Source organism: Rattus rattus, chromosome 10 (assembly GCF_011064425.1).
Source record: "Rattus rattus isolate New Zealand chromosome 10, Rrattus_CSIRO_v1, whole genome shotgun sequence".
NCBI lineage: Eukaryota > Metazoa > Chordata > Mammalia > Rodentia > Muridae > Rattus > Rattus rattus.
The window spans coordinates 31,187,983-31,210,056 of NC_046163.1; the positions used below are offsets into that span (position 1 = coordinate 31,187,983).

At 41.6% G+C, this 22,074-nt stretch overlaps 1 protein-coding gene across 3 annotated transcripts in view; it reads left to right on the forward strand.

Annotated features, from left to right (window-relative positions):
* Nucleotides 1-274: 274 nt before the first annotated feature.
* The window catches only part of Edem3 (ER degradation enhancing alpha-mannosidase like protein 3), a 59,310-nt gene continuing 37,510 nt past the window's right edge, over nucleotides 275-22,074 (forward strand). For all 3 annotated transcript variants that reach the window (XM_032915771.1, XM_032915768.1, XM_032915770.1), the window contains exons 1-6: nucleotides 275-986; nucleotides 4,961-5,006; nucleotides 14,027-14,127; nucleotides 14,676-14,715; nucleotides 18,196-18,308; nucleotides 19,950-20,103. In XM_032915771.1, coding sequence (XP_032771662.1) covers nucleotides 826-986; nucleotides 4,961-5,006; nucleotides 14,027-14,127; nucleotides 14,676-14,715; nucleotides 18,196-18,308; nucleotides 19,950-20,103 — 615 coding nt within the window. In that variant the 5' untranslated portion in view covers nucleotides 275-825. The remainder of the gene's footprint in view (nucleotides 987-4,960; nucleotides 5,007-14,026; nucleotides 14,128-14,675; nucleotides 14,716-18,195; nucleotides 18,309-19,949; nucleotides 20,104-22,074) is intronic.

Below are 22,074 nucleotides of genomic sequence, written 5' to 3' on the forward strand. Positions count from 1 at the left end.
TTACTGTTGTTCATTTGCTTGCTTTTTTTTTTTTTTTTTTTTTTTTTTGTCATTTCCTTGAGGGCAGATGAATATTCCCAGTGTTCCCAAAGACATTCGGTACCAACCTGGGGACAAGTCTCATTCTGTCAGCTCTCAGGAAAAACATCTTCAGGCAGAGAATGGCAAAGAACTTACGAGTTCCAAGGATTGGGCAGCCCACCGATGAGGTAGGGTTGGCCAAAGGTCCTGCGGAACGCAGAACGCCTGGAACCTGCGTGGCCTTTACAGAATGGGACTACAAGTCCCAGAATGCAGGGCGCTACTAGGCAGAAATTTAGCAAGGCGCCTGCGCGTAGGGCTGTAGGCAAGCCGGAGGAAGCGGTGCACTTTGGGACTAGTAGTCCCCAGGTGGCAACTCCTGGGGTCGGAGGTGGGTCGAAGGGACAGCTCCTTGCCCAGTCCCTCCTTTTGTCCACGTCCCGCTTCTCTTGGCCAATGCCAGGTCCTGTAACTGCGGCCAGCCCCCCTCCAAGGCTGTCTCCATTGGTCCCGAGGCTATCCCACTGCAGCTCTACCCGGAAGTAGCCGTGGGAAGGCGGTTTCCTAGACTACGACACCGGAAAGCTGGGGGCGGTGCTCCGAGCCGTGGAGGGCGGAGGGTGGTGGCAGCGCTGGCGCTGGGGACCGGCTCGGTGGCTTCGGCAAACAGTTTGGCGCCGGCGGCCGCCAGCCTCACCCCACAGCCGGCCCTCGACACGGCTCGCAGCCTCCTCGGCGCCGCCAGCCCGCGATGTGGCCCACCGTGCGGGTGTAGCAGCTGCGCGTGCGCGGAACCGCGGGGCCATGAGCAAAGCCGGCGGCGGCCGGGGCTGTGGGTGCCGGGTCCCCCAGCGAGCGTCTTGGAGCCTGGTGGCAGCGACGGCCGCGCTCTATCTGATGTTGGCCACGTCCGTGTGCACGGCAGGGGCCGCGCCCATGAGTAGGGAAGAGAAGCAGAAGCTTGGGTAAGGGTGCGTGGCTGTCCGGGTGGGTTTCCTAGCGAGGCTACCAGCAGTGGAGGTGCCTGTCATTGCGTCCCCGGCGCACAGTGGACTTTTCTGTGGTGACTGTAACAGCTGGTGAGGCTGGAGGACCTCGGTGCGGTGGACAGGGTCCAGGAGGATGGGAGCCGATTCCCGGGACGTGACCTCGGGGGCTGTCGAGTGTCTCCTGGGCAGCCTGTGACATATGTGGTATTGTGTCAGCGCCTCTGCCATGTCAGGGGCTGGTGGAGGGGCTGCCGCCTGGGTAGCGGAGTTGACAGAGGCAGGGTTAGAGGTCTCTCCCAAGTGAGCTCCCAGCGGGAAAATGCTGCGATGTTTACACCTGTTCAAGGAAAAGGGGCGTTCACTGGAACTTAAACTTTTCCGACTTTACTACCCACCCCTGCTGTGTGTTCTTTGCCACGGGGCATTTGTGAAATGGAGCAGGCGATTTGATGTTATTCGATTAAGTGTACCCCCTTATAGTAGTTTTATGAGTCTTTTTTTTTTTTCTTTTATTCGGAGCTGGGGACCGAACCCAGGGCCTTGCGCTTGCTAGGCAAGCGCTCTACCACTGAGCTAAATCCCCAACCCCAGTTTTATGAGTCTTAAAAGTGTTCCAAAACACTATTATAGCATTTAATCCAGTAATTCTAATACTTCCGAAGTGTGGCACAAATGACTAAGTACGAAGTGGGGACTCTCTGGAAATTGCCAAAACCGTGAAGTTAAGTGAGAGAAGAGGAAATGCTTGCCTGTCAGTAGCACGACGAGTTGATTGTGAGAGATGCTTATTAAAACAGTGAGGTGGGTGGGCTTTGCTTGTCTGGTTAGTAAGCACAGAATACTAGAATGCAGCACTGGCTAGTGAGGATGTGAGAAAACTGGGTGGGAGTGTAAACCACGTGATCGACTTATTGACACCACTCCGGAATTTTAAATTGTGCTTGTGCTTTGATTCATTTATTTCTCTGCGGAATCTATCCTACAGAAATAAAGACACTGTTAGAGATAAGTGTATAGAGGGGTGCACTTTGAAGGAACAGAACGGACTCGGGGAAGCTCATACATTTAGAGTTCTGTACTAAAGTAAGTTGTAGGGTAATATATAAGTAGAAAACACACCATTTTATAAGAAAAAAAGTTGCCTGAACTCAGGAAAAATAAAAGGTAACTTATCCCACAAAGGGGAGGGGAGCCATTAGATTTTAAATGTCGATGCTTCTTTACTTAGTCATTGCAAAAGAACTAATTTTTTTTAATAAAGGAGCAAATAAAAAGGTGAGAGAAAGAAGATGAAGTGTCAGCTACTCAAACAAACTTTCCAGTGAACTCCAGTATCTTGCTTTTTTCCTTTATAAGTTTAATGTATTATTTTGTGACATTTTAACGATGTTCCCACTCTGCTGGCATTTAACTCACGCCGTCTCTAAAACTGTTATTTCATCACGTGGTGGGTGCCATCTCCATTGTGCAAATGAAGGAATTGAGGTTCAAGGTTAAACTGGCTCAGCGTCTCAAAGCTGGTAATTGGTGGAGTCAGGCTCGCTGGGGTTTTTTTGTTTTTGTTACATTTTTATTTTTAACCCATGTCTGATCTCATAGCTCACAGTCAGTGCAGTGCTGTACTTCCTTAAGATTTGGGGGGAGGGGAAGTATTATTTCTATTATGGCTGCAAATATTTTTCTTGACATTCTTATTAAAATTTTTATGAGTCATTGGTTCAGTCTCAAAAAAGACAAGCTGTACCCCCCCCACCCCACCCCACACACACACGTTGGAACTGTGAGCAGTCGCTCAGCTGCTTGCACTCAAATATCTGATCATATGTTATCTTTCATGGAAAAATGTTTTTCAGGACAAGCAATCTTGCTAATATTTTTAGTTAACAGAGACTATAAATCAATGCATTCACTATTGATGTTGGGAGGCAGTGTGACTTTAGATTCTAACCATTTATAGAAATTATTTAGGAATGAAAAGCATTTTTAAATGGGATCAGATTTCCAATATCCCCTATACAGTTGGTAAATTGATATAAGCCCATAGAGACTTTTTAACAGTTCAGTATTGTCACTGTGCCGTTCTGTAGCTAGGTCCACTTTGAAGATGGTGTCGTGGGACTTGCCAGTTGTTGCAGACATTCAAGTATGCTCTCATCTACAGTCATAATTTACTCATACTTTGGAAAATTGACAGCTCTCAAAGTTGATTTAGCAAGGTTTTTGTTTTTGCTTTTTTTGTTTGTTTGTTTTTTAACCTGCGATCCACCTCTAGGCTGTAGCGTTCCCAGAGACCAGAGAGTTCCCTTCTTGGTAGTAATCATGTATTCTACTTCAGAGAAGGAAAAGCTAGCATATCCTATTTTTATGTTATTGCTTGCACGTTTTGTGGGGCCTTGACTTCACAGCTGTTTGAGAGATTTTTATCATTAGCAAGATGAGGAGTCCTCTAAGATAATGCTTAATTTTCTGAAATTCTCTAGATCTGTGTAAATGTACAATATTTTATCACAGTAGTAGGAAGATTTTTTTAAAATTGCATTTGCTGGTGTACAAGCGTGCCATGGCATGTGGTGTCAGAACAACATGCAGGAATTGCTCATCTCCTTCACCACGTGGGTTTTGGGATCAAACTCAGATTGGCAGGCTCTGTGGCAGGTGTCTACCTAGCGAACCATCTTGCCAGCCAAGGGCTTGTTTTAATGGCTAAGTGTTTTAAAATAGTCATAAAAGTTGTCAGGACTTATTTAGGTCACCAAAATGAGTGTACTTGACCGTGCTGGTCCTTACAACCCAGGCTCTGTATATTAGCTCTTTCTGCCAGAAAGCCCTATTATTATCAGCATTTCATCTTCCATTGTTCTGAAAACGACAGTACAGCATAATAGGAAGGGAAAATATAGCCAGTTATTTTTCTTTACTACTTTTTCTATTCCTGATTTTAGTATCTGGAATTTCGGGAAGAGAAGAGTTAGTAAAAGACCTTTTTTCCCCCCCGCTGTTTTCCTTTGCTAGTTATTGATTTGGCCCTGCCTGGCGCTCACATTAGCTTTTGTAATAACACTCAAGCCCTGGTCATGAGACTGCTTCATTGTAAGACTTATTTCATTTCTGAGACTTGCGGGGTTTGATTTGTAAATCTGGTTTGGGTACCTGAAACCTCCATTTCAAACAGCTGTATTGGAAGTTGCTACAAGTCTCTCTCTCCTCTTTTCTCCCTCCCTCCTCTGCTTCCTCTTTAAGGATCTGCCTTGGCTGATCTTAAACTTGTGATCTTCCAGCCCTAGCCTCCTGAAAGCTAGAAGTCTCTCTTCTAACTCTCTTCTGAGCCTTAGAGTTTTTACTTTTGAAGTTAATTCTATTTTTTGAGAGTGTTTTTAAGAGAGCAGAGTACATTAGAAAGTGTATCTTTTGGAAAGGAGACAAACATAGTATGTACTTAAGTAGGCATTAGTGGTTTTACTCAGTTTAATGGGCAAGGCAAAGGCTTGAGAAAATGTTTTTATTTCATAGTAGCATACACATCCCCCCACACTGCCCTTAGTAGAATATATAGAATAAGCAATAAATGGTGCTAATAACTGTTGCTTTGAGGAGCTGTCTAGAAACATCCCACTCCAAGAGTAAGTTACATAATTACGTTAATAGCAGTAGTGTTTTTTTTCAAGACCTGCTTTCCTTCTCTGCCATTCTGACATGGATCATTCAGTAGTTTTCTTAGGAAAAAAAAAATCCAGAAGTTTTATTTTAATTGCCAGGACTAGGAATAGGAATAGTAAAATCTTGACCCAGCTCCTTGTGGTGAGGTAAGAAAAGCTTCTCTCCTCGCTCTGTGGTATCCTAGCTTGTTTTACATTTTTATTAGTGTGCTTTTATGAAGGAGAATTATGTTCTTGAAGTATAGCAGATGGAATATGCGTAACTTTTCTCCCTCTCTGTTTTTTCACAATTAGAAATCAAGTCCTGGAAATGTTTGATCACGCTTACGGCAACTATATGGTAAGTGTGACACTGGGCTGTGCATACCGTTTGCAGGAGCTAACTATACACACTTAGCTGGGAATTTTTGAAACCTCAGTTACTAATGTATATTTTTAAAGAAAGCTTTTTAAAAACAGCAGGACAGATGTAAGCTAGCAGCATTCCTGTTGGTGATTCTTAGGGACTAGGTAAGAAATTGTCAGCAGATCATGAAACTTTGTATGTAAGCAGTTTGCTTAGGTTCTGGCAGCAGTTGACCATGTGCATAGGTAAACAGGAAAAGGTGTTTCTGGCTTTGAGTGATGTCCTTTAGGAGAGCTGAAACATTACTTTATAGACTTAGGAAGCCAACCATTGCATTAGAGATAATATCACCTCGCTTCTGTCCAGATGTTATGATGTGGACTCTGAATTATGCATTTATATAGGACAGAGACCACGGTTATATATCAGTATCATTAGTCCTTTTATATGTTCTTGTATTTTATATGTCTGTGAGTGTATGCCATGTGTGTGAGTGCTCCCAAAGGCCAGGAGAAAATATCCAATGGCTAGGAGTGACAGACAAGAGATTGGGAGCCACCCAGACAGAGTGCATGCTAGGAATCAAAATCAGGTCTTCTGGAGAGCAGTAAATACTCTTAGCAACCCTGTTACCTCCCCGGCCCTGTTTTTATATTTTAAACACATTTCATATTTGATAGCCCTTGTTCTCTTTTATCATTGCTTGGCTAGAGTGAGGTTTGACTTTTAGTACGTTTTTAGGATCTGATTGTTAGGAAGCTTTGGGTATAAACATTGAAAACACGATTTTAAACTTTCTACTCAGTGTAACAGTAGCTACTCCTGTAGTATTTCTTTCAGAATCATTTATTCCTCATTAATTTTGTTTAGGGGAAGTGTAATTTAACAAGTCTAGGCTAGTTACGGTAGAAATAGCCAAATGGACCCCTAACAAGACCCTCAAGTTGTAGCCAGCTCTTACAAATAAACTTCTGATTCCAAAGTTGAGTAAAATAAGAGAGAGCTAGATGGATTTACCACATGTTGCTCTAAGTAGGGCCCTCACCTTAAAGCTTATATTTACTGTGTGCATATATTTGTGTATGTGTTCATGCGTGTGCATGGAGGACAGAGATCGGCACTGCATGGTTTCCTGAGTTACTGTGCACCTTGCATTTTGAGACAAGGTCTCACTGTCCCGAAGCTGACTTGCACTTTGGCTAGACTGGCAAGCCCAGCCAGGGATCCTCCTTTCTCTGCCTCCTCAGTGCTGATGATTGGCATGAGTTTACATGTCTGGCTTTTGTGTGGGTTCTGGGGAATCTGAACTTAGGCCTTCATGTTTGTGGGACAAGCACTTCACTGACTGAGCTGTCTCCCCAGTCCTTAGGAACCTCTCTTTATAAAGTATGGCATCTTTAATATTTTACCCCTTCTAAGTATACAGCTGAAAGTCTATCACTATGTATTCAGTGGGTCTGTGACAGAGGGCACCAAGGGCAGCCCTCCCCAGACTTAATGACTCAGTTCCTAACGTGACCTGGCTGGGCAGCTTTGCTGTAAGTAAGTACAGGTAAGATTGACTGACGTGAGAGGCGTTTCCACTGTGGAGGCTTTAGGGTTGGCGTTTATTCACTTAGATCCTGACCTGATGAATTAACTCCGTTGAGTCAGGTCTTGTAGAATGGGGATAATTGCAGAGGATTGTTGTAGACCATAAGACTTTTTAAAACAAAGAAACCCTTCTTTATATTTAATTTTTAATAAAGTCATCTTTATATGTCTTGTGCTTAGGATGGTACTTGAACACCTAAAGTATTTATTAAACATTTTTTAAAGAACTAAATTGAATTCTTGTAAAAATGAAATCAAACATTTTTGCATTTGATCATTTTAATACATCTTGCCTTTTAGAGTAAAGAAAAAAACCTAGTAAACTTCTTTTAAAATGGAAAGTTGTGGAGGATGTCAGGATCCATAAACTTCCTTGTCTTGGCTGCCTATGTTAAATGTGCAGTGCCTGCTACGATAGCTTTAATAGCACAGAGAGCTTGCCCTCATTTCTCAGCAGCTGTGTGCAGTGTGGGCCTGCAGTTTGCTCTGCAGACTCTTCTTGGCTCCCAGGGGAAGAAAATGGCGTTTTCTAAAGATGGGCAGTATTAGATAGTTCTGACCATGGACTTGGGCCCGGGAAGAGGATCCCTGTGGAGGCCCTGCCACCTACCAGCCTGGCTAAGAAGGGAAGGAGGTGAGGTCACAGATCTGGGAGCCTGTTTTCTCATCTGTATAAAATGAAGGCAGTCCTTTACCAGCCTCACAGTCCTGGGCAGGCAAGGCCGTCTTCATCCTACGCAGATTGCCTCGTTAGAGCGAGTGTCTGGCAAGTACTGGGAAGTACCATATGGAAGTGTGGCCGGAAATTATAACTTCTGTATTATTTGGCAGAGATGGAAATTTCTTCTGTAGGCTGAATGTGGTGTCACACATCTCTAATCCCAACATTTAAAAGGCAGAGGCAGGAGGATCACTGCAAGTTCCAGCACAGCGTGGTCTATACAGGATTAAGACCCTGTCTCAAAAAACCAAAACCAAACCAAACCAAAAACCAGACAGGGAGAAAATTCTCTCCTAAAATTCATCTAGATTTGAATCCATTTGGTTTCCAGGTGAGCAGAGACCCTGCTGACAGCTCACACGTCTGTCACTGTCTGGGCATATACTCTTGGACCTCATTTTCTGTCTGCTCATGAGATACAGGCTTCTCCGTGTATCCTCTGTTTCTTGATAGAATGTCTTGCCTGCTCCCGGTACATTACTCCCTCTCTGATCCTCAGAGTTATCATGAGACATATTCCGATTTTGTGCTATTGGCCTGACTATTAACATTGTAATGAGTGTTTGACAAATCTGTAGTCCCATCAGACCGTGGTTTATTTTCGGTGAACAATTGCACAGATGGCTTTCTCTTTTCTCCAAATCACATGAAATTTGGTGTTTATTTTGGCAATTCTTGCATAACTTTACTTAGCCCTAGACCACAGTTGTTCTAAGGCTTCTAGGAACAGGTTTTGTATGTCTGTACTGAGTTAAGTTTGCACAGTAGTACAGATGATAAAATGACATGTATCAGGGCCATGCCTGCTTATGATATTTGATTCTCAGGGTTTATCCTGGCTACTCTGGGCAATCAAACTGTTGTAAGCAAAACATGATCTTTCATGGACCTCTAAATACTACAGCTAAGTTTGGAAGGGTTGGGAAGCAGACTTTCCTTTATCTAGTAGCACCCTCCTAATTCTACAGTCACTTTAAGTAGGACTTCCTGAAATAGTCTTTGTTTGTTTTGAGATAGTTTCTGTATGCTGCCTTGACTCACTGTGTAGCACTGGCTGATCTCAAACCTGGGCATTGACCTCTCAAGTGCTAAGGTTAGGGCTGTGCACCCAACTGATCAGTTTTCATTATTAAGCCATAAGACCTATTTTAATATTTTATGCCATTTTCAATGCAATTACATTGGAGTTCCAGATTTATGTCCATCTGTTCCCCCTTTAAAATTTTATTTTACAAAATATGCACAACACACATTTTAGTCATTTTTAGAAATACAGTTCCGAGGCATTTGTCTTTAGAACAGAGGGTCTCAACCTGACGGTTGAGATCTCTTTGGGGGTTCAATGACCCTTTCACGGGTGTTGCTTTAGACCTTCAGAAATATCAAATATTTACATTACGATTCATAACAGTAGCAAAATTATAGTTACGAAGTAGCAGCAAACACTTTTATGGTTGGAGGTCACCACGTTATCAGGAACTATATTAAATGGTCACAGTGTTAGGAAGGTTGAGAACCACTGGTCTAGGACATTGTCTTTCCCATCTGAATTCTACACTAGGTTTTTCTTTTTAATCATTTGTTCATCAAAGAGTAATCCAGGAACAGACTGTTTTAGGAAGGTACCAGGTCATCAGTAAGTGTGAGTTTGAGTTAGAACAGATCGCCAGAGTTTGCATTTTGATTTCCCACCACAGTGTGCACTCAGTCACTACACATCCTGTCCAGGGCTGCATTGTCAAGGCTTTAATGTTATCTGTTCTAGTGGGTGTGTGGTAGTGTTTCACTTTTCCTGGTGACTAATGTGGCTGAAAGTCTTCCCATGCATTTATTTTATGTTCATGTATCTTTTGAAAAAGCATCTGTTACAGTTCCTTTTTCATTTTAAAACTAAGTCCTCTGTCCTGTTATTGCTGAGTTGTAAAAATTATTTTATAACCTAGATGTAAAACCTTTATCATGTTTTATGGGTAATTTTTAGTTTGTACTTTGAATTTTAATTTTTCTAACAGTGATGTTTGAAGTAGAAGTAATTTAAAATGTGATGAAGTCTGATTTAATTTTTTATTTAAAAAGTCATGCTTTTATAATTTCCTAAAAACAAACAAAAAAACTTTCCTAGTCCAAGGTCACAAAACTTCCCATTTTTGGCTTCTAATGTTTTTATAGCTTTAGTTTATTACTTAGACTGATGACTCATTTCGAGTTAATTTTTGCGTATGATGAGATAAATGTTGACGTGCAGGCTTTCCATGTGTCTAGTTAATACAGCAGCATTGCTATTATGTATTATTATGGCGGCCTGCTTCTGCTCAGTTACTCTGACACCTGTATGAAAAGAAATGATTTGACTCTGTGCGTGCGTGTGTGAGTGCGCATGCGTGTGAATGCGTGGGCGAGCACCCCCGCCCGCCCGCCCGCCGGCAGGTGAGCGGGTCTCGGCTCTGCTTGTGTGCTGCTCCTTTAGAGCAGTGTCACACTGGCCCACCTTTGTAAGCTTGTGATGTGTTCTCAGCTGAGCAGTGTAGATCTGCTAACTTTGTTTTTCTTTTCCAGGACTGTTTTTGACTATTTTAGATATTTTTGCATATCTATGTAAAATTCAAGACCATATTGCCAATTTCTATTGAAACAGTCACCAGCTTTTGTTTGGGGTTGTGTTTTGTCAATAGAACAATTTGGAGAGAATTTCTTTTCTCCCTTTTTTTCTGAGACAGAGTCTTGAACTTACTGTGTAGTCAGAGATCACCTCCGACCTCTGATCCTCCCCCTCTGTCTTCCAAGTGCTGAGATTGTAGGTACGGGCCCCAGTACCCCATACCTAGCTTTGTAGAGAACTGATTTTTTTTTCTTGTTTTGTTTTGTTTTTTGAGACAGGGTTTCTCTGTATAACAGGCCTGACTGTCCTGGAACTCACCCTGGAGACCAGGCTGGCCTTGAACTCACAGAGAGCCTCCTGCCTCTCTGCTTCCTGAGCCCTGGGGTTAAAGTTGTACCCCATTGCTACCTGGCTGAGCACTGATTACTTAATATTAAGTCTTTAATCTATAAATATATTTCTATCTACTTAGGCTTAACAATATGATTAGTGATTTTAGTTGTTTTAGTAGGATAAAATGCCTTCCCTTTACCTAACATATAAGAAGTGTTACTAGACTGTCTTTGGGCGAGTGTTTGACTTGACTCTGTAGATGAGTCTATTACCTCAAAGCCATAATAAATCGAGAGTCTGATGTGGAGAATCTAGTAGCTTATATTTGTAACTTCTTTTTTCTCCTGTGCTTTTAGTCAGGTGCATTTTCTACTTAGTTTCTGTATCACCTAAGTTTCGTTTCTGAGTTATAATTAGTTATCCTGACTCTTGGTTTCACGTCAGCCCGTGAAGAGGAGACTACTGTTCTTCACACAGCTGACTGAAGCCCGCGGCCACTGTCTGCTGACACGTATACCTTGTTCTGGCCATATGCACACTCTCTGGAGTGTGCTTTGTGGTTAACCTGAAGAAAGGCTATGGTTTTATTTTTACCTTTAATCTTGAGACAAAGAGCATGAAGTATTCTTACACCTTAGCTCAGAGTTACTTTGATTATTTTGCTTTGTACTTGCTATGGATATTTTTATTATTTTATTATTCTGGATTTGAATTTTCATATTTAGTTTGTAGTTCAGTTTTAATTTCAGATAAAAGCATTTGTGTTTTTGTTTTTTAGAACTCTAAAAATAGTAGTGTGAGGTTTCTAAACAGTTTAAAATAGTAAGGAACTTTCTGCCATCAAATTAATATTTTAATTTTTTACAAAATAACTTTCAAAATATTAAAGCAATTTTAAACTTTTTAACTTTTATAACTTACTTGTGTTAAATATAAAACAAAGCAATACAATTATAAGCATTCCATGTTAAGATTGACACATAAAAATAATTAAGAATTTATGCTGAAAATATGTATTATTAAAATTTAATTTCTTCTTTAAAATTATACTAAAAATATAGTATGGGGTCCAGAATGCAGTGACTGTAGATGGAGTTCAAATGTGTCAATATTTGTTCATATGAATCAATCATCATGGAGCATTTAAGTTTTCTAAAAAGTAGGCTAAGAAATAAAGTGTCCTCCACACACATGTACGAAAGTGCAGCATGTACATGCAATGTCCTTGAAGGCCAGAAGAGGGTGTCAGATCCTAGAACTGGAGGTAAAGTATTAAAAACGGAAAGTAAGCCCCTCACTGTTTGCAGGGACAGCTTCCTGGCGGTGCTCAGGCAGTGCCTGCTCTCCTCAGACACAGGGCAAGCGCCTTCCTTGGCGTGGGGCGCTGTCTCAGTCCTTTCTAATTCTGGATGGGTGTCAGGCATCAATGCTTTGCTCTCAGTGCCATGAACTATGTCCTTTGTAGGATTACGTTCTCTGTGACATCTTGCACTCTTTGTCATAACAAGTTTCCTAAATTACGTTGATAATTTGGCCAATATATTCCATATAATTGAGAAAGAATGAATTCTTTAAAAAGTATACTTTATAAAATTGCCATTTGGGGGAACAAATAGCATTAAATATTAGAAACAAAATTAATTCCACATAGAGAAAACGATTTTAGAGTGTGTATATATGTGTGTACACTATGTGTGTATGTATATGTGTATGAGTAATGTTTCTAGGGCCCAGAGTAGCCTGGTGTGGCATTCCTGAAACCCAGAAACCACGAAGGAAGGAATGAACAGATTTTATCTACTTAAAGCTTATAGCGAAAACACTATAAACAGAAATTAAAAACTAAACAAAGGAAAGATAAAAGGTATTTTATTGTTTATAACAAATCATGTTTGTTGACTCTTTTTGACAGTAGAAGTAGCCTTTAAAAAATAAATTATTTAAAGAGTGGCTAATATAAGAAGATGTGTATACTTTTTAGTACTGGAATGTTTTTTTTTTTAACCCAGGAGATTGGCAAAATGCAAAGCATCAATCATTTCATATGGAGTGAAATAAATAGTAAATTGATACCCTGCTTGGGAGTAATAATTCAATATTCCCTTGACTCTTATTTATTTTTAAGTGATCTACATAAATAATATGTATATGAAAGGTGAAAATGTCCTCAGCCGTTTGTTAGCCCATCCTCCATGTTTATCCATACAGGAATAAATAAAGCATGCATGCCGTGCAGGCTTGTCCTGATAAGGGTGTGGCTCCTCAGTCAGGTCAGCAGGTTTTGAATTCTGGATTCATCATGGCAGCTGCTCAGCCTAGGCTTATGTGATGGCCCTGGGTCCTAGTTTTCCCCATGTGAAACAAAGACAATTAAATCTCCTTCAGAGATTTGTTGAAATAATTGAACTATTTGTATATGTAGAATAGAGGTAGAAAACACAGACTCAATAAATACCAGTTATAATTATACTTAATTATTAAAGTATTTCTGAAACATTCCAGTACAGTGGGAGAGGTTGTCTTAGTAACACCAGAGCCAAGGCAACCTATGAAAGGAAGCATTTAACTGGGGGCTTGCTTACAGTATCAGCGGGTGAGTCCATTGTCGTGGCAGGAAGCGTAGTGGCAGGCAGCGGGGCATGGCACTTGAGCAGTGGCTGAGAGCCCACACCTGATCTGAAGGTAGCAGAGTAGCAGTCTGAGAGAGACAGACAGACAGCAATCCAAGAGAGACAGACAGACAAAGTCTAATGTGGGCTTTTGAATCACAAAGCCCACTCCCAGTGACACACTTCCTCCAACAAGGCCACACCTCCTAATCTTTCCCAAACAGTTTTACTAGTTGGAGATCAAATGTTCAAATCTATGTGTTTGTGGGGGCCATTCTCATTCAAACACCACAGGGGTACCTTGTGTTTTGAGTAAAATATAAAATAAATGGGACCAGTTAGTATACTTGGCCTAAGTACCTACTTGTGTAAATACAATTTCTGGATGTAGGTCAGTCACTCCTAGAGTACTTGCCTGATATGCCCGAGACCCTGAGTTTGCACACAAAATAATGCATGTACATAGCTGTATGAGAACCCGGAATGTCCCTGGTATTGCCCATCACCAGGAGGAAGGACTGCATTCAGTAAGATCCAGTAAACTGATCTGGGTTTTGTTCCAGTCCCAGTTTTTATGTGGGCATGGCAGTATGGGCTTGTCATCCCAGTTTTCAGAAGGCTGAGGCAGGAGAATTGCTGGTAACAGGCCAACCTGGGCTACATACTGAGACCCTGTTTCAAAAAGAAATGTTATAAATGATACATGTGCATGCATTTGAGTGTATTAATATATGAGTAAACCTAAAAGGCAGAAGGCTGGTCTTCACAGTGGCAACTTCTAGAGGGAGATTCAAGGAAGGAAAGCAGATTATCGGGTTTCATTGTTGTTATTGTTTTTTGTTGTTTGTTTGTTTGTTTCTCAAGATAAAGTAGCCCTGGTTGTCCTGGAATTGCTCTCTAGACAGGCCAGCCGTGAACTCACAGAGACCGCTTGCCTCTGCCTCCTGAGCACTGGGATCAAAGGAGTGCGCCACCACTGTCCAGCCAGAGGTTTTTTAAGAGAAATTTTAATATGCTTTTTTTCCAAGCATGGATTACATTTCAAATTAAGATTTAAATTATCTACAAATTGTATAGACAGTCCACCTTTAAGTATCAGTCCTATTCTCTAAATGATTCTCTCACTTTCTTTAGTGACTTATTAACGATTTTTCTGTAGGAACATGCCTACCCAGCTGATGAACTCATGCCTTTAACCTGTCGAGGTCGTGTCAGAGGCCAGGAGCCAAGCCGGGGTGACGTGGATGATGCCTTGGGAAAGTGAGTACGAGCCTGAGACGCATAGATAGATAGCATGGCGTCTCAGAGTAGCCAGTTCCATGTGGAAAGAAGTCACAGCCACAGTCTGGGCTTTGCCAACTGTAGAGTCCCTTTTCATTTGTTTGTTATTATATGTGCATGTTTACACATGTGCCACTGCATGTGTGTGTGTGTGTGTGTGTGTGTGTGTGTGTGTGTGTGTGTGTGTGTGTATGTGTGTATGTATGTGTGTATGTATGTATGTATGTATGTGGTATGTTTTGATTTATGACTACTAATTTGATTTGTGCTGCTAGGATTGGAGCCCTAGCATTGAGCTTTAATGCTTTGTTTTAAGTAGAGCCAATGGTGTTTGTTTCTATGCATCTTCAACGATACATAGGATGTTTCAGATTGCTTGGTTGTTGTATGATCATGTCGCAATGCAGGGACATGGAGGAGCTGCTTACTAGAACTACCAGTCAGTAGGATGTAGATAATTGTGCTCACACAATGGATGGAGCATTTCAAGTTGTAGTGTTACTTATCTTGTTACACTTGTTTCTTAGGTTCTCCCTAACACTGATCGATTCTTTGGACACTCTTGTGGTAAGTTCCATTTTTCTTGGAATTATTTACTTTATAGGTTTCATGATATGCATACTCAAGTATCGCAAGTATAACCAGCATGCTATGTGTGGAATAGAGCCCACAAGTATAACCAGCATGCTATGTATGGAATAGAGGCCACAAGTATAACCAGCATGCTATGTATGGAATAGAGCCCTCAAGAACTTAAGATGTCCAAATCTTTGCTTCTTAGTAAAGCTTGAGCATTACTGCCTTATGTACATTATTGTCCCATACAGTCACATAGCATAACAGAAACACTCAAATAGTTTTTGGAGATGCAGGGTCAGGTACCCCCTCCCTTTGGAAAAGGAGGATGAAGCTTTTGAAGGAAGGTAATTTGGAAAATGCTTTGCTGTCCTTGTTTCTTGGTGGTATGCCACAGATGCTGAAATCCGCACAAGAAAGGTTGTTTTTCCCAGCAGGGCTTTTGTTTTGCCTTTTCATCTTATATGCGGGAGAACGTGTTGATTAGTCTTAGTTTTAGAGTTGTGTGTGGCGTAGAGGGACATGAGCGTGTTCTAGGTGCCCTGGTTCTGAAATGCTGTTTACGGTTTTTAACCATTGTGGAATGTGGGCTTGTGTAAGTGTTTTCTTTACTTTAAATTTTTGTACTTTTAATTATTATTCTGAGTGCTGGTTAATCTAAGAACAGGATAAAAACATTGTTCAAGTAACAGAAAATATTTACTTCCTGGTAGTGTTCCTGTATTTTTCTTAGCAGCACAGTCTTAATTTTGGGACAGAAATCTCACTGTGATAGCAGCTTAGAGAGAGCATCCAGAGAGACATGCCCACTCAGGTCACTGCTCTGGGATTGCTCTGGTGAGGCCTCAGTCCTGCTTCTCTCTGACCGTGATGTCGCTGTGGTGAAAACTGACTTTAGATCTTCCCACTGGGCTGCAGATTTGACAGTCAGAGCTTCGCTAGCACAGATGGATAAAAAAGTACAAGCTACACTATCAGAATTGTGAAGAAGATCTGTTAAGATACTGCATTTCTGATTTAGTAGTCACAGGGTAAGAGAGAGGAGACACACAGACTACCCCCGTCGACATAGAGGTGTGTCCTGGAGCTGTACAGCCCCTGGGAGGCACAGGCGTCACCCAGGAGACCAGACGGTGTGGTGCGTGTGTAAGTGCAGCTGAGCGAGGCGCTGGGAGGGACGGGAGCTGCGAGTGAGCTCTGGAGAAGGGTTACATCCTTCTTCATCCTTCAGAGTTCCTCGAATTTCTAAGTTCTTAGTGTGTTTTCATGACTGTGGACTTTAGTTGTCATTATTGCTTTATAAAATATCTTCAGACGTAAAGGAGACAAGGTGTTTGCACGATGCATAACTTTTTACGTTTAGAAATATGTCGACTTCTCTTATTGGGTGGCCGCACATTGTTATGGAGATGGTTTCTTCAGGGTATACCTTTTAAAGGAGTTCAGTGCTAGTTCTCAAGGTAAGAAGCCTAGACTAGTAATAACAGCATTCTTAAGGATTTAGTTAGAAATACAGATGATTTCTAACTGGTGAGTTGGCTCAGAAGGTGTGTTTACCACCAAGGCCAACAACCTGACAAGCAGGAACCCATATGGTGGAAGGAGAGAACTGACTTAGGCAAGTTGTTCTGAGGTAGGCATGATAATGGAGAGCCTGTTAGAATTGACTTTGTAGCTAATCGCAGGCCAAGGGTGAGTTCTGCTCGGAAGTTTGGCATTGGTGCTCCTGTGATGTATGTTGGAGGGAAGCGGCTCCTGGGATGGGCAGGAGGGAAGCGAGGCTTGAGTGCGAAGAGTTCTCAGGAGGTAGGCCACAGAGAAGAGTGACAAGGTCGTAAGATAGCGGGATGGCCAGTGGGGACAGAGCAGGTGTGTCTCTCTGTGAAGGGAGGGCACATACGTCTGCGTTTGCTGCCATGGGGCTTCCATGCATGCGGGGCTGGCAGGAGAAACTAATCAACTCAGAGTCAGGGTCCCCACGGTCCTTGATTTCAGGCTTGCCCTACATGTTACTTGGATTTTAGACACAGACTCTTAGGGAATTTGTCACACTTAAGTTAGGATCTGATCAGACTTGAAAAAGAACTGCAAAGTATTATCAAACAAAAAGATTATAAACAGTCAAAGGCAACTTTATCTACTGCATCTGGTCTCTCCATGACACCTAATCACCTCCCTAATTAGATGGGAAAATGAGAGCAGCCTTTGCAATGACAGTGGCCCCTTTCATGAGCTCACTCCAAGAACTCACTGAGGTTTCCGCTGGGTCACAAGTCTACACTTGCTTGCTGTGGTAGTAATGGCATTAAATTGCTGTTCAGCACGTAAGTCAGACAGTCTGGCTGTCTCATTTAGTAAAACAGCTCTGTAGAGTAGTTCCTGCTTCCTTTAGAGATGAGGGAACACTCAGATATGCAGTAGCTTGGCTTGAATCACAGGAGATTTACGTGAATGAACTAGAGGTCCAATCAGGGCCTGGTTTTGACCATAATATTACATGGTTTTCTTTGCCAGTGGGACGTCCCTGGGGTAAGGGTGGCATAGGACAAAGGCTCAGGCCCAGTCAGTGAAGACTGTGCTTTCTTATTTTACATGTTTATGTATTTATTTATTCTGTGTGTATGTATGTAGGTGCATGTTTATACTGTGTCGTGCAACCTGGAGGAGTTGGTTTTTCCCTATCATATGGGTCTCAGGGATTGAATTCAGGCCATTGGGGTTGGCAGCAGGATGCCTTTACCCATTGAGCAAGCCCAATGGGCTTAGTTTCTTAATGATGCTTGATGAACACGATGGCTGTTCGCTTTGTTCTGACTTAAAATCTGGAATCAAATCCCAGTAGAGCACACCTCATGTAGCTCTAACTGTTGGCCATGGACAATGTATGTATGTATACAGATATGCACAGTATTTGAAGTAGAACTAGAAGTAGGAAAAGAAAAAGTTCTCTATATATGCCTATCTCATATGTCTCATGTCTATGTATGAAAAAGAATCTTTTTATCTGAATCACTAGTTCTAGAAGTGTGTGTTTTGGAACATGTCAGAAGCTTTACAGACTGAGCATCCCTAATCCAACAGTCTAAAATACTTGAAATCTGTAACATTTTCACTGGTGCCAACAACATATTGAAAACCTAAAATTTGTAGGCTTTGAAGTTGAAATACTTCAATATTTCAGATTTGGGGCTTAGAGATGTTCAACCTGTATTATGAAGCAGTCTGAATTTCTTTGATGAATCTTTTCAAGTCCTCAAAGTACATCAGTGTAAAGGTGCTCCATTGTTTGTACTTAACTCTTCAGTTTTAGACATCATCACACTTTTATAATATCCTTAAGGGATATATTATTTTGAATGTCTCATTTTTCTAACTGAAAGTATGCTAATAATGATTTTAGTGTCTTACTCTGAGTATAATATTTTCTTGGCTTGGTAGAAAAGAATTTTATCTTGGTTTTTCTTCCCCCAGGTATTAAACAAAACTAAGGAATTTGAAGATGCAGTGAGAAAAGTTTTAAGGGATGTTAATCTAGATAATGATGTAGTTGTTTCAGTCTTTGAAACAAACATCAGAGTTCTTGGGTAAGTACACAATGCTAGAGTCATAATGCTAACTGTAGGAAAAAGCTTCCAGCTGACCATTTCTTGAAGGGAGTAAAGAAGTTTTTATACTTAAAATACAGAATTCAGGGGCTGAAGGGATGGCTCAACAGTCGAGTGCTCGCTACTTTGCAGAAGACGTAGGTGCAATTTCCAGTGCTCACATGGCCATTCATAACTGCCAGAGGTCGAGTCCCAGGGGGTCTGATACCTTTTGTTGGTCTCCAAAGGCTTTGCATGCATGTATTAGACAGATATTCATCAGCCACCAAAATACCCTTTACATAATAAAATAAAGATAAACAGAGAAGGGAGAGGGGAAGGGAGGGGAAGAGAGGAGAAAGAGAAGGGAAGGGAGAAGAGAAAGGAAAAGAAAATTTGAAAGCTAGGCATGATGGCTCAGACTCGTGATCCTGACACTAAGAAGTCTATTACAAAAAATTTCAGAAGGTTAAATCCAGTCTAGTCACACAGTAAGTCCCATGCCAGCCTGGGCTAGAGTGAGCTCCCCCTCCAAAAGATAAAATGTGGGATGTCGTGAAACTGGCCATGGGGATAATGTTATATTATGTTGTAACAGATACAATAAACAGTCTTTGAAAAGAGACCCACACTACAGGTGATCTGCACATGAAAAGAAATTGTAGGTTGGCCGCATTTTCGGTTAATTCTGTCATAGCTTTCTCAGAGTCTCTACAGTTGGCCAGCATTAGCTAGGAGTCTCTGTAGAGAAGCCACATGAGACTCAGTTTACAGGCTTGCTCCACAGACAGTAAGAAATACCTTTGAGGGCTACAAATGTGAGATTACAAAATTAATTTGTCCTAACATTAGGTAAGTTCATGTAGCTTTTGTAATTCTCTGTCCCACCTCTTCAATTAAATGTAAGAAGTCTAAGATAACTTCTTAGAGACTATTAAACCTTTTAATAAGGCTTAAGGTGTTTCAAATTTTTAGATGTAATACCAAGAGTCAAAGATTCATGGTGATAAAATTAAAACTTTATATTCATTTTGAAGACATTTAGCTCATTTGTTAAAGTGCATATGGTGCATTTTATGGCTGGAGAGGTGGCTCAGTGGTTAAGAGCACTGTCTGCTCTTCCAGAGGTCTTGAGTTCAATTCCCAGCAAACCACATGGTTAGTGGTTTTTTATTCTTAAAAAAAACACATGTGGTATATAGGTGCACTCTGGTACTTGAGAATGTCAAGTACTTTATAATAGTTTCTATATTTTTGCATTTATTTACTTATTTATTTATTTATTGATTGATTGATTGATTGATTGTATGGAGGAGGGGCCTGCAGGCCATCAGTTTTCTACTTGTAGTAAGTGGGGTTTGTAGTTGAAACTCTAATCTGCAGCCTTGGAAGCAAACACCTTTACCCACGGGGTCTTCTTGCCAGCCCCTAATAATGTTTGTTTGTTTGTTTTGATATATTAGCTATGTGATTGTAATAGTTTGTCACAAAATGAGTAATAAGTAAAAAAGAACTCAATCATTCTGTAGCCTTCCCTTATGTTTGCAAATTGTTGTGAACAAATGCCCACACCTTCTTAGGCAGTAGCTTGTAAATATCTTCAATTAAACTACAGGTAGAGTTTTGTCTTTGTGATCCTAGGGGTCTTTTGGGTGGACACTCGCTGGCAATCATGCTGAAGGAAAAAGGGGAATACATGCAGTGGTATAACGACGAGCTTCTCCAAATGGCAAAGCAGCTGGGTTACAAGCTCCTTCCAGCTTTCAACACTACCAGTGGCCTTCCGTATCCCAGGGTAAGTCACCGTAAGCAAGTACAACCTTATTGATGCTTCCTCTGCTGTTTACAGAGTGAGTTCTGGTGATCAGAGGTATTCCTCACTGGCATAAACCTTGAAGAAGATGCGACAGAGCTGACAGCAAATTTATATTGACATTTCAGCTGACATTTGAGCGATGTGGTAATGAGTGTAAGCTTTCCTCAGCCTCGGTGTGTCAGACTAGATTAGGCTGCAGGAGGAGGAGACAGATGCCAGGATGCAGTGTGGGCCAGAGTTGTTGGTGCCTAGACAGTAGTGGGAGCTATGAGAGTAGGAAGGTGTTACTCTCCAAGCAGAAGATGATCAGGAAGTGGAGCTTGTGAAGAGGAAAACGTTTAGAGATTCAGCATTTAAGCATCCTACAGCGGGCAGTGTAACAAACCATAGGAAAGAGGTTGCAGAAGGAAGGGAGTGTCTTGGTGTGATCTATCCATCCTTGCAGGGTGTTCTGGGGCAGACTGCAGTGTGGCTCATTCACTCTGGGGTTCCTTCTTTGCTGGTGTTAGAGCCCTGAGACCTGTCAGTAGAGTCGTTGAGGGAGCTTTGCTATTGGTTTGCCCTCCAAGAATAGTCTATATTGAAAGCAGTGGGGAAGGAAACCACTGAGGATGGAGTGAACTCTGTCAGTCTTTATTAACATTTTCTCCCATTTGTCCGAGTTGGACATGAGGTCTGTCACTTTCTCCTTTCCTCCTGCTGCTGTGCAATTAAAGCCAGTTTTAGGGCTAGAGAGATGGCTCAGCCCTGAAATGCTGGACTCACAGCCAAAAATAAAGCCAACTGAACTTCATTCATAAACTACTGTATCTTAATGTGGTTATTCTTTTCTCAGGCTTACTATTCAGAACACTTGGGAAAATAGTATGACTGAAACATATTTTTTTATTGAATTGCTTTCAAACTTTACCATTCTTCTGGCTCCACTGAATGTCCCTTAACATCCAGAAATCTTTATAGCTTGGCAGTAGACTTCCTGATGTTCTCTCATGGTCCTTGGTGACTTTTCTATTGCTGCAACAGAACACCGTGGCCAAGGTAACCTGAAGGGAAGGGGCTAGGGCTTGTGGCTTCAAAGGTTAGAGTCCATCATGGCTGAGAGCTCACATCCCAAACTGCAAGGAGGTGGCCAGGGAGATAAAGGAAGGGGGAGGCTGTGGCATGCCTCCTCCAACAAGGCCACACCTTTAATCCTTCACTAGTAGTTCCCCAACTTCGGGCCAAGCAGTCAAACATGAGCCTAAGGGGCCATTCATATTCAAACCTTCGTATTCCTGTACCCAGGGAAACTACCTTTCCATCCAAAACAGTATGTCGTTCTCTCACGAACTCCTAGGGATTTTTTTTCTCTTTTGCATGCTTTAGGCCTACCATCCCTACTGTCTAGTATAACTTCTCTGAAAATTTAAGTCAAGCAAGGTTCATTCTCTGTATTTATAAAGTCATTGTTGCCTGAGTAGGTGTTCAGCAGTGTGATACAAATAGGTCATATCTGTATTTTCAGACCACAGGTCATAGCTATTGCTTTCTCCACCAGTTTAGTATATCATGACTGGAACTTTTTCTTTAATGAAAGAGTAGTATTAAACCCCATATTATTTAAGTTTTCAGTTGTGTATCGTTTTCTCTTTCTTCTGTGTACGCACATTATATGTACTTGTTAGTGTGAGCATGTGCACATACGCACATGAGTTTGTGTGTTCATGTTTGGGTGTGAGACCTGAGGTAGACATTTCAGTCTTTTTTTTTTTCTTTCCAGACAGGGTCTCCCTGATTCTGGAATTTGTTCGTTTATTTATGCTGGCTGCTAATAAGCTTCTGGGGTTCTCCTGTTTGGGTCCCACTAGTGAAGGGGTTACAGGAGCATGCAGCCACTCCCAGATAATGTCCTTGTGCTCATGTGACAGCACCTTACTCACTGAGCTGTCTCCGGGCCCCAGTTTTAGTATT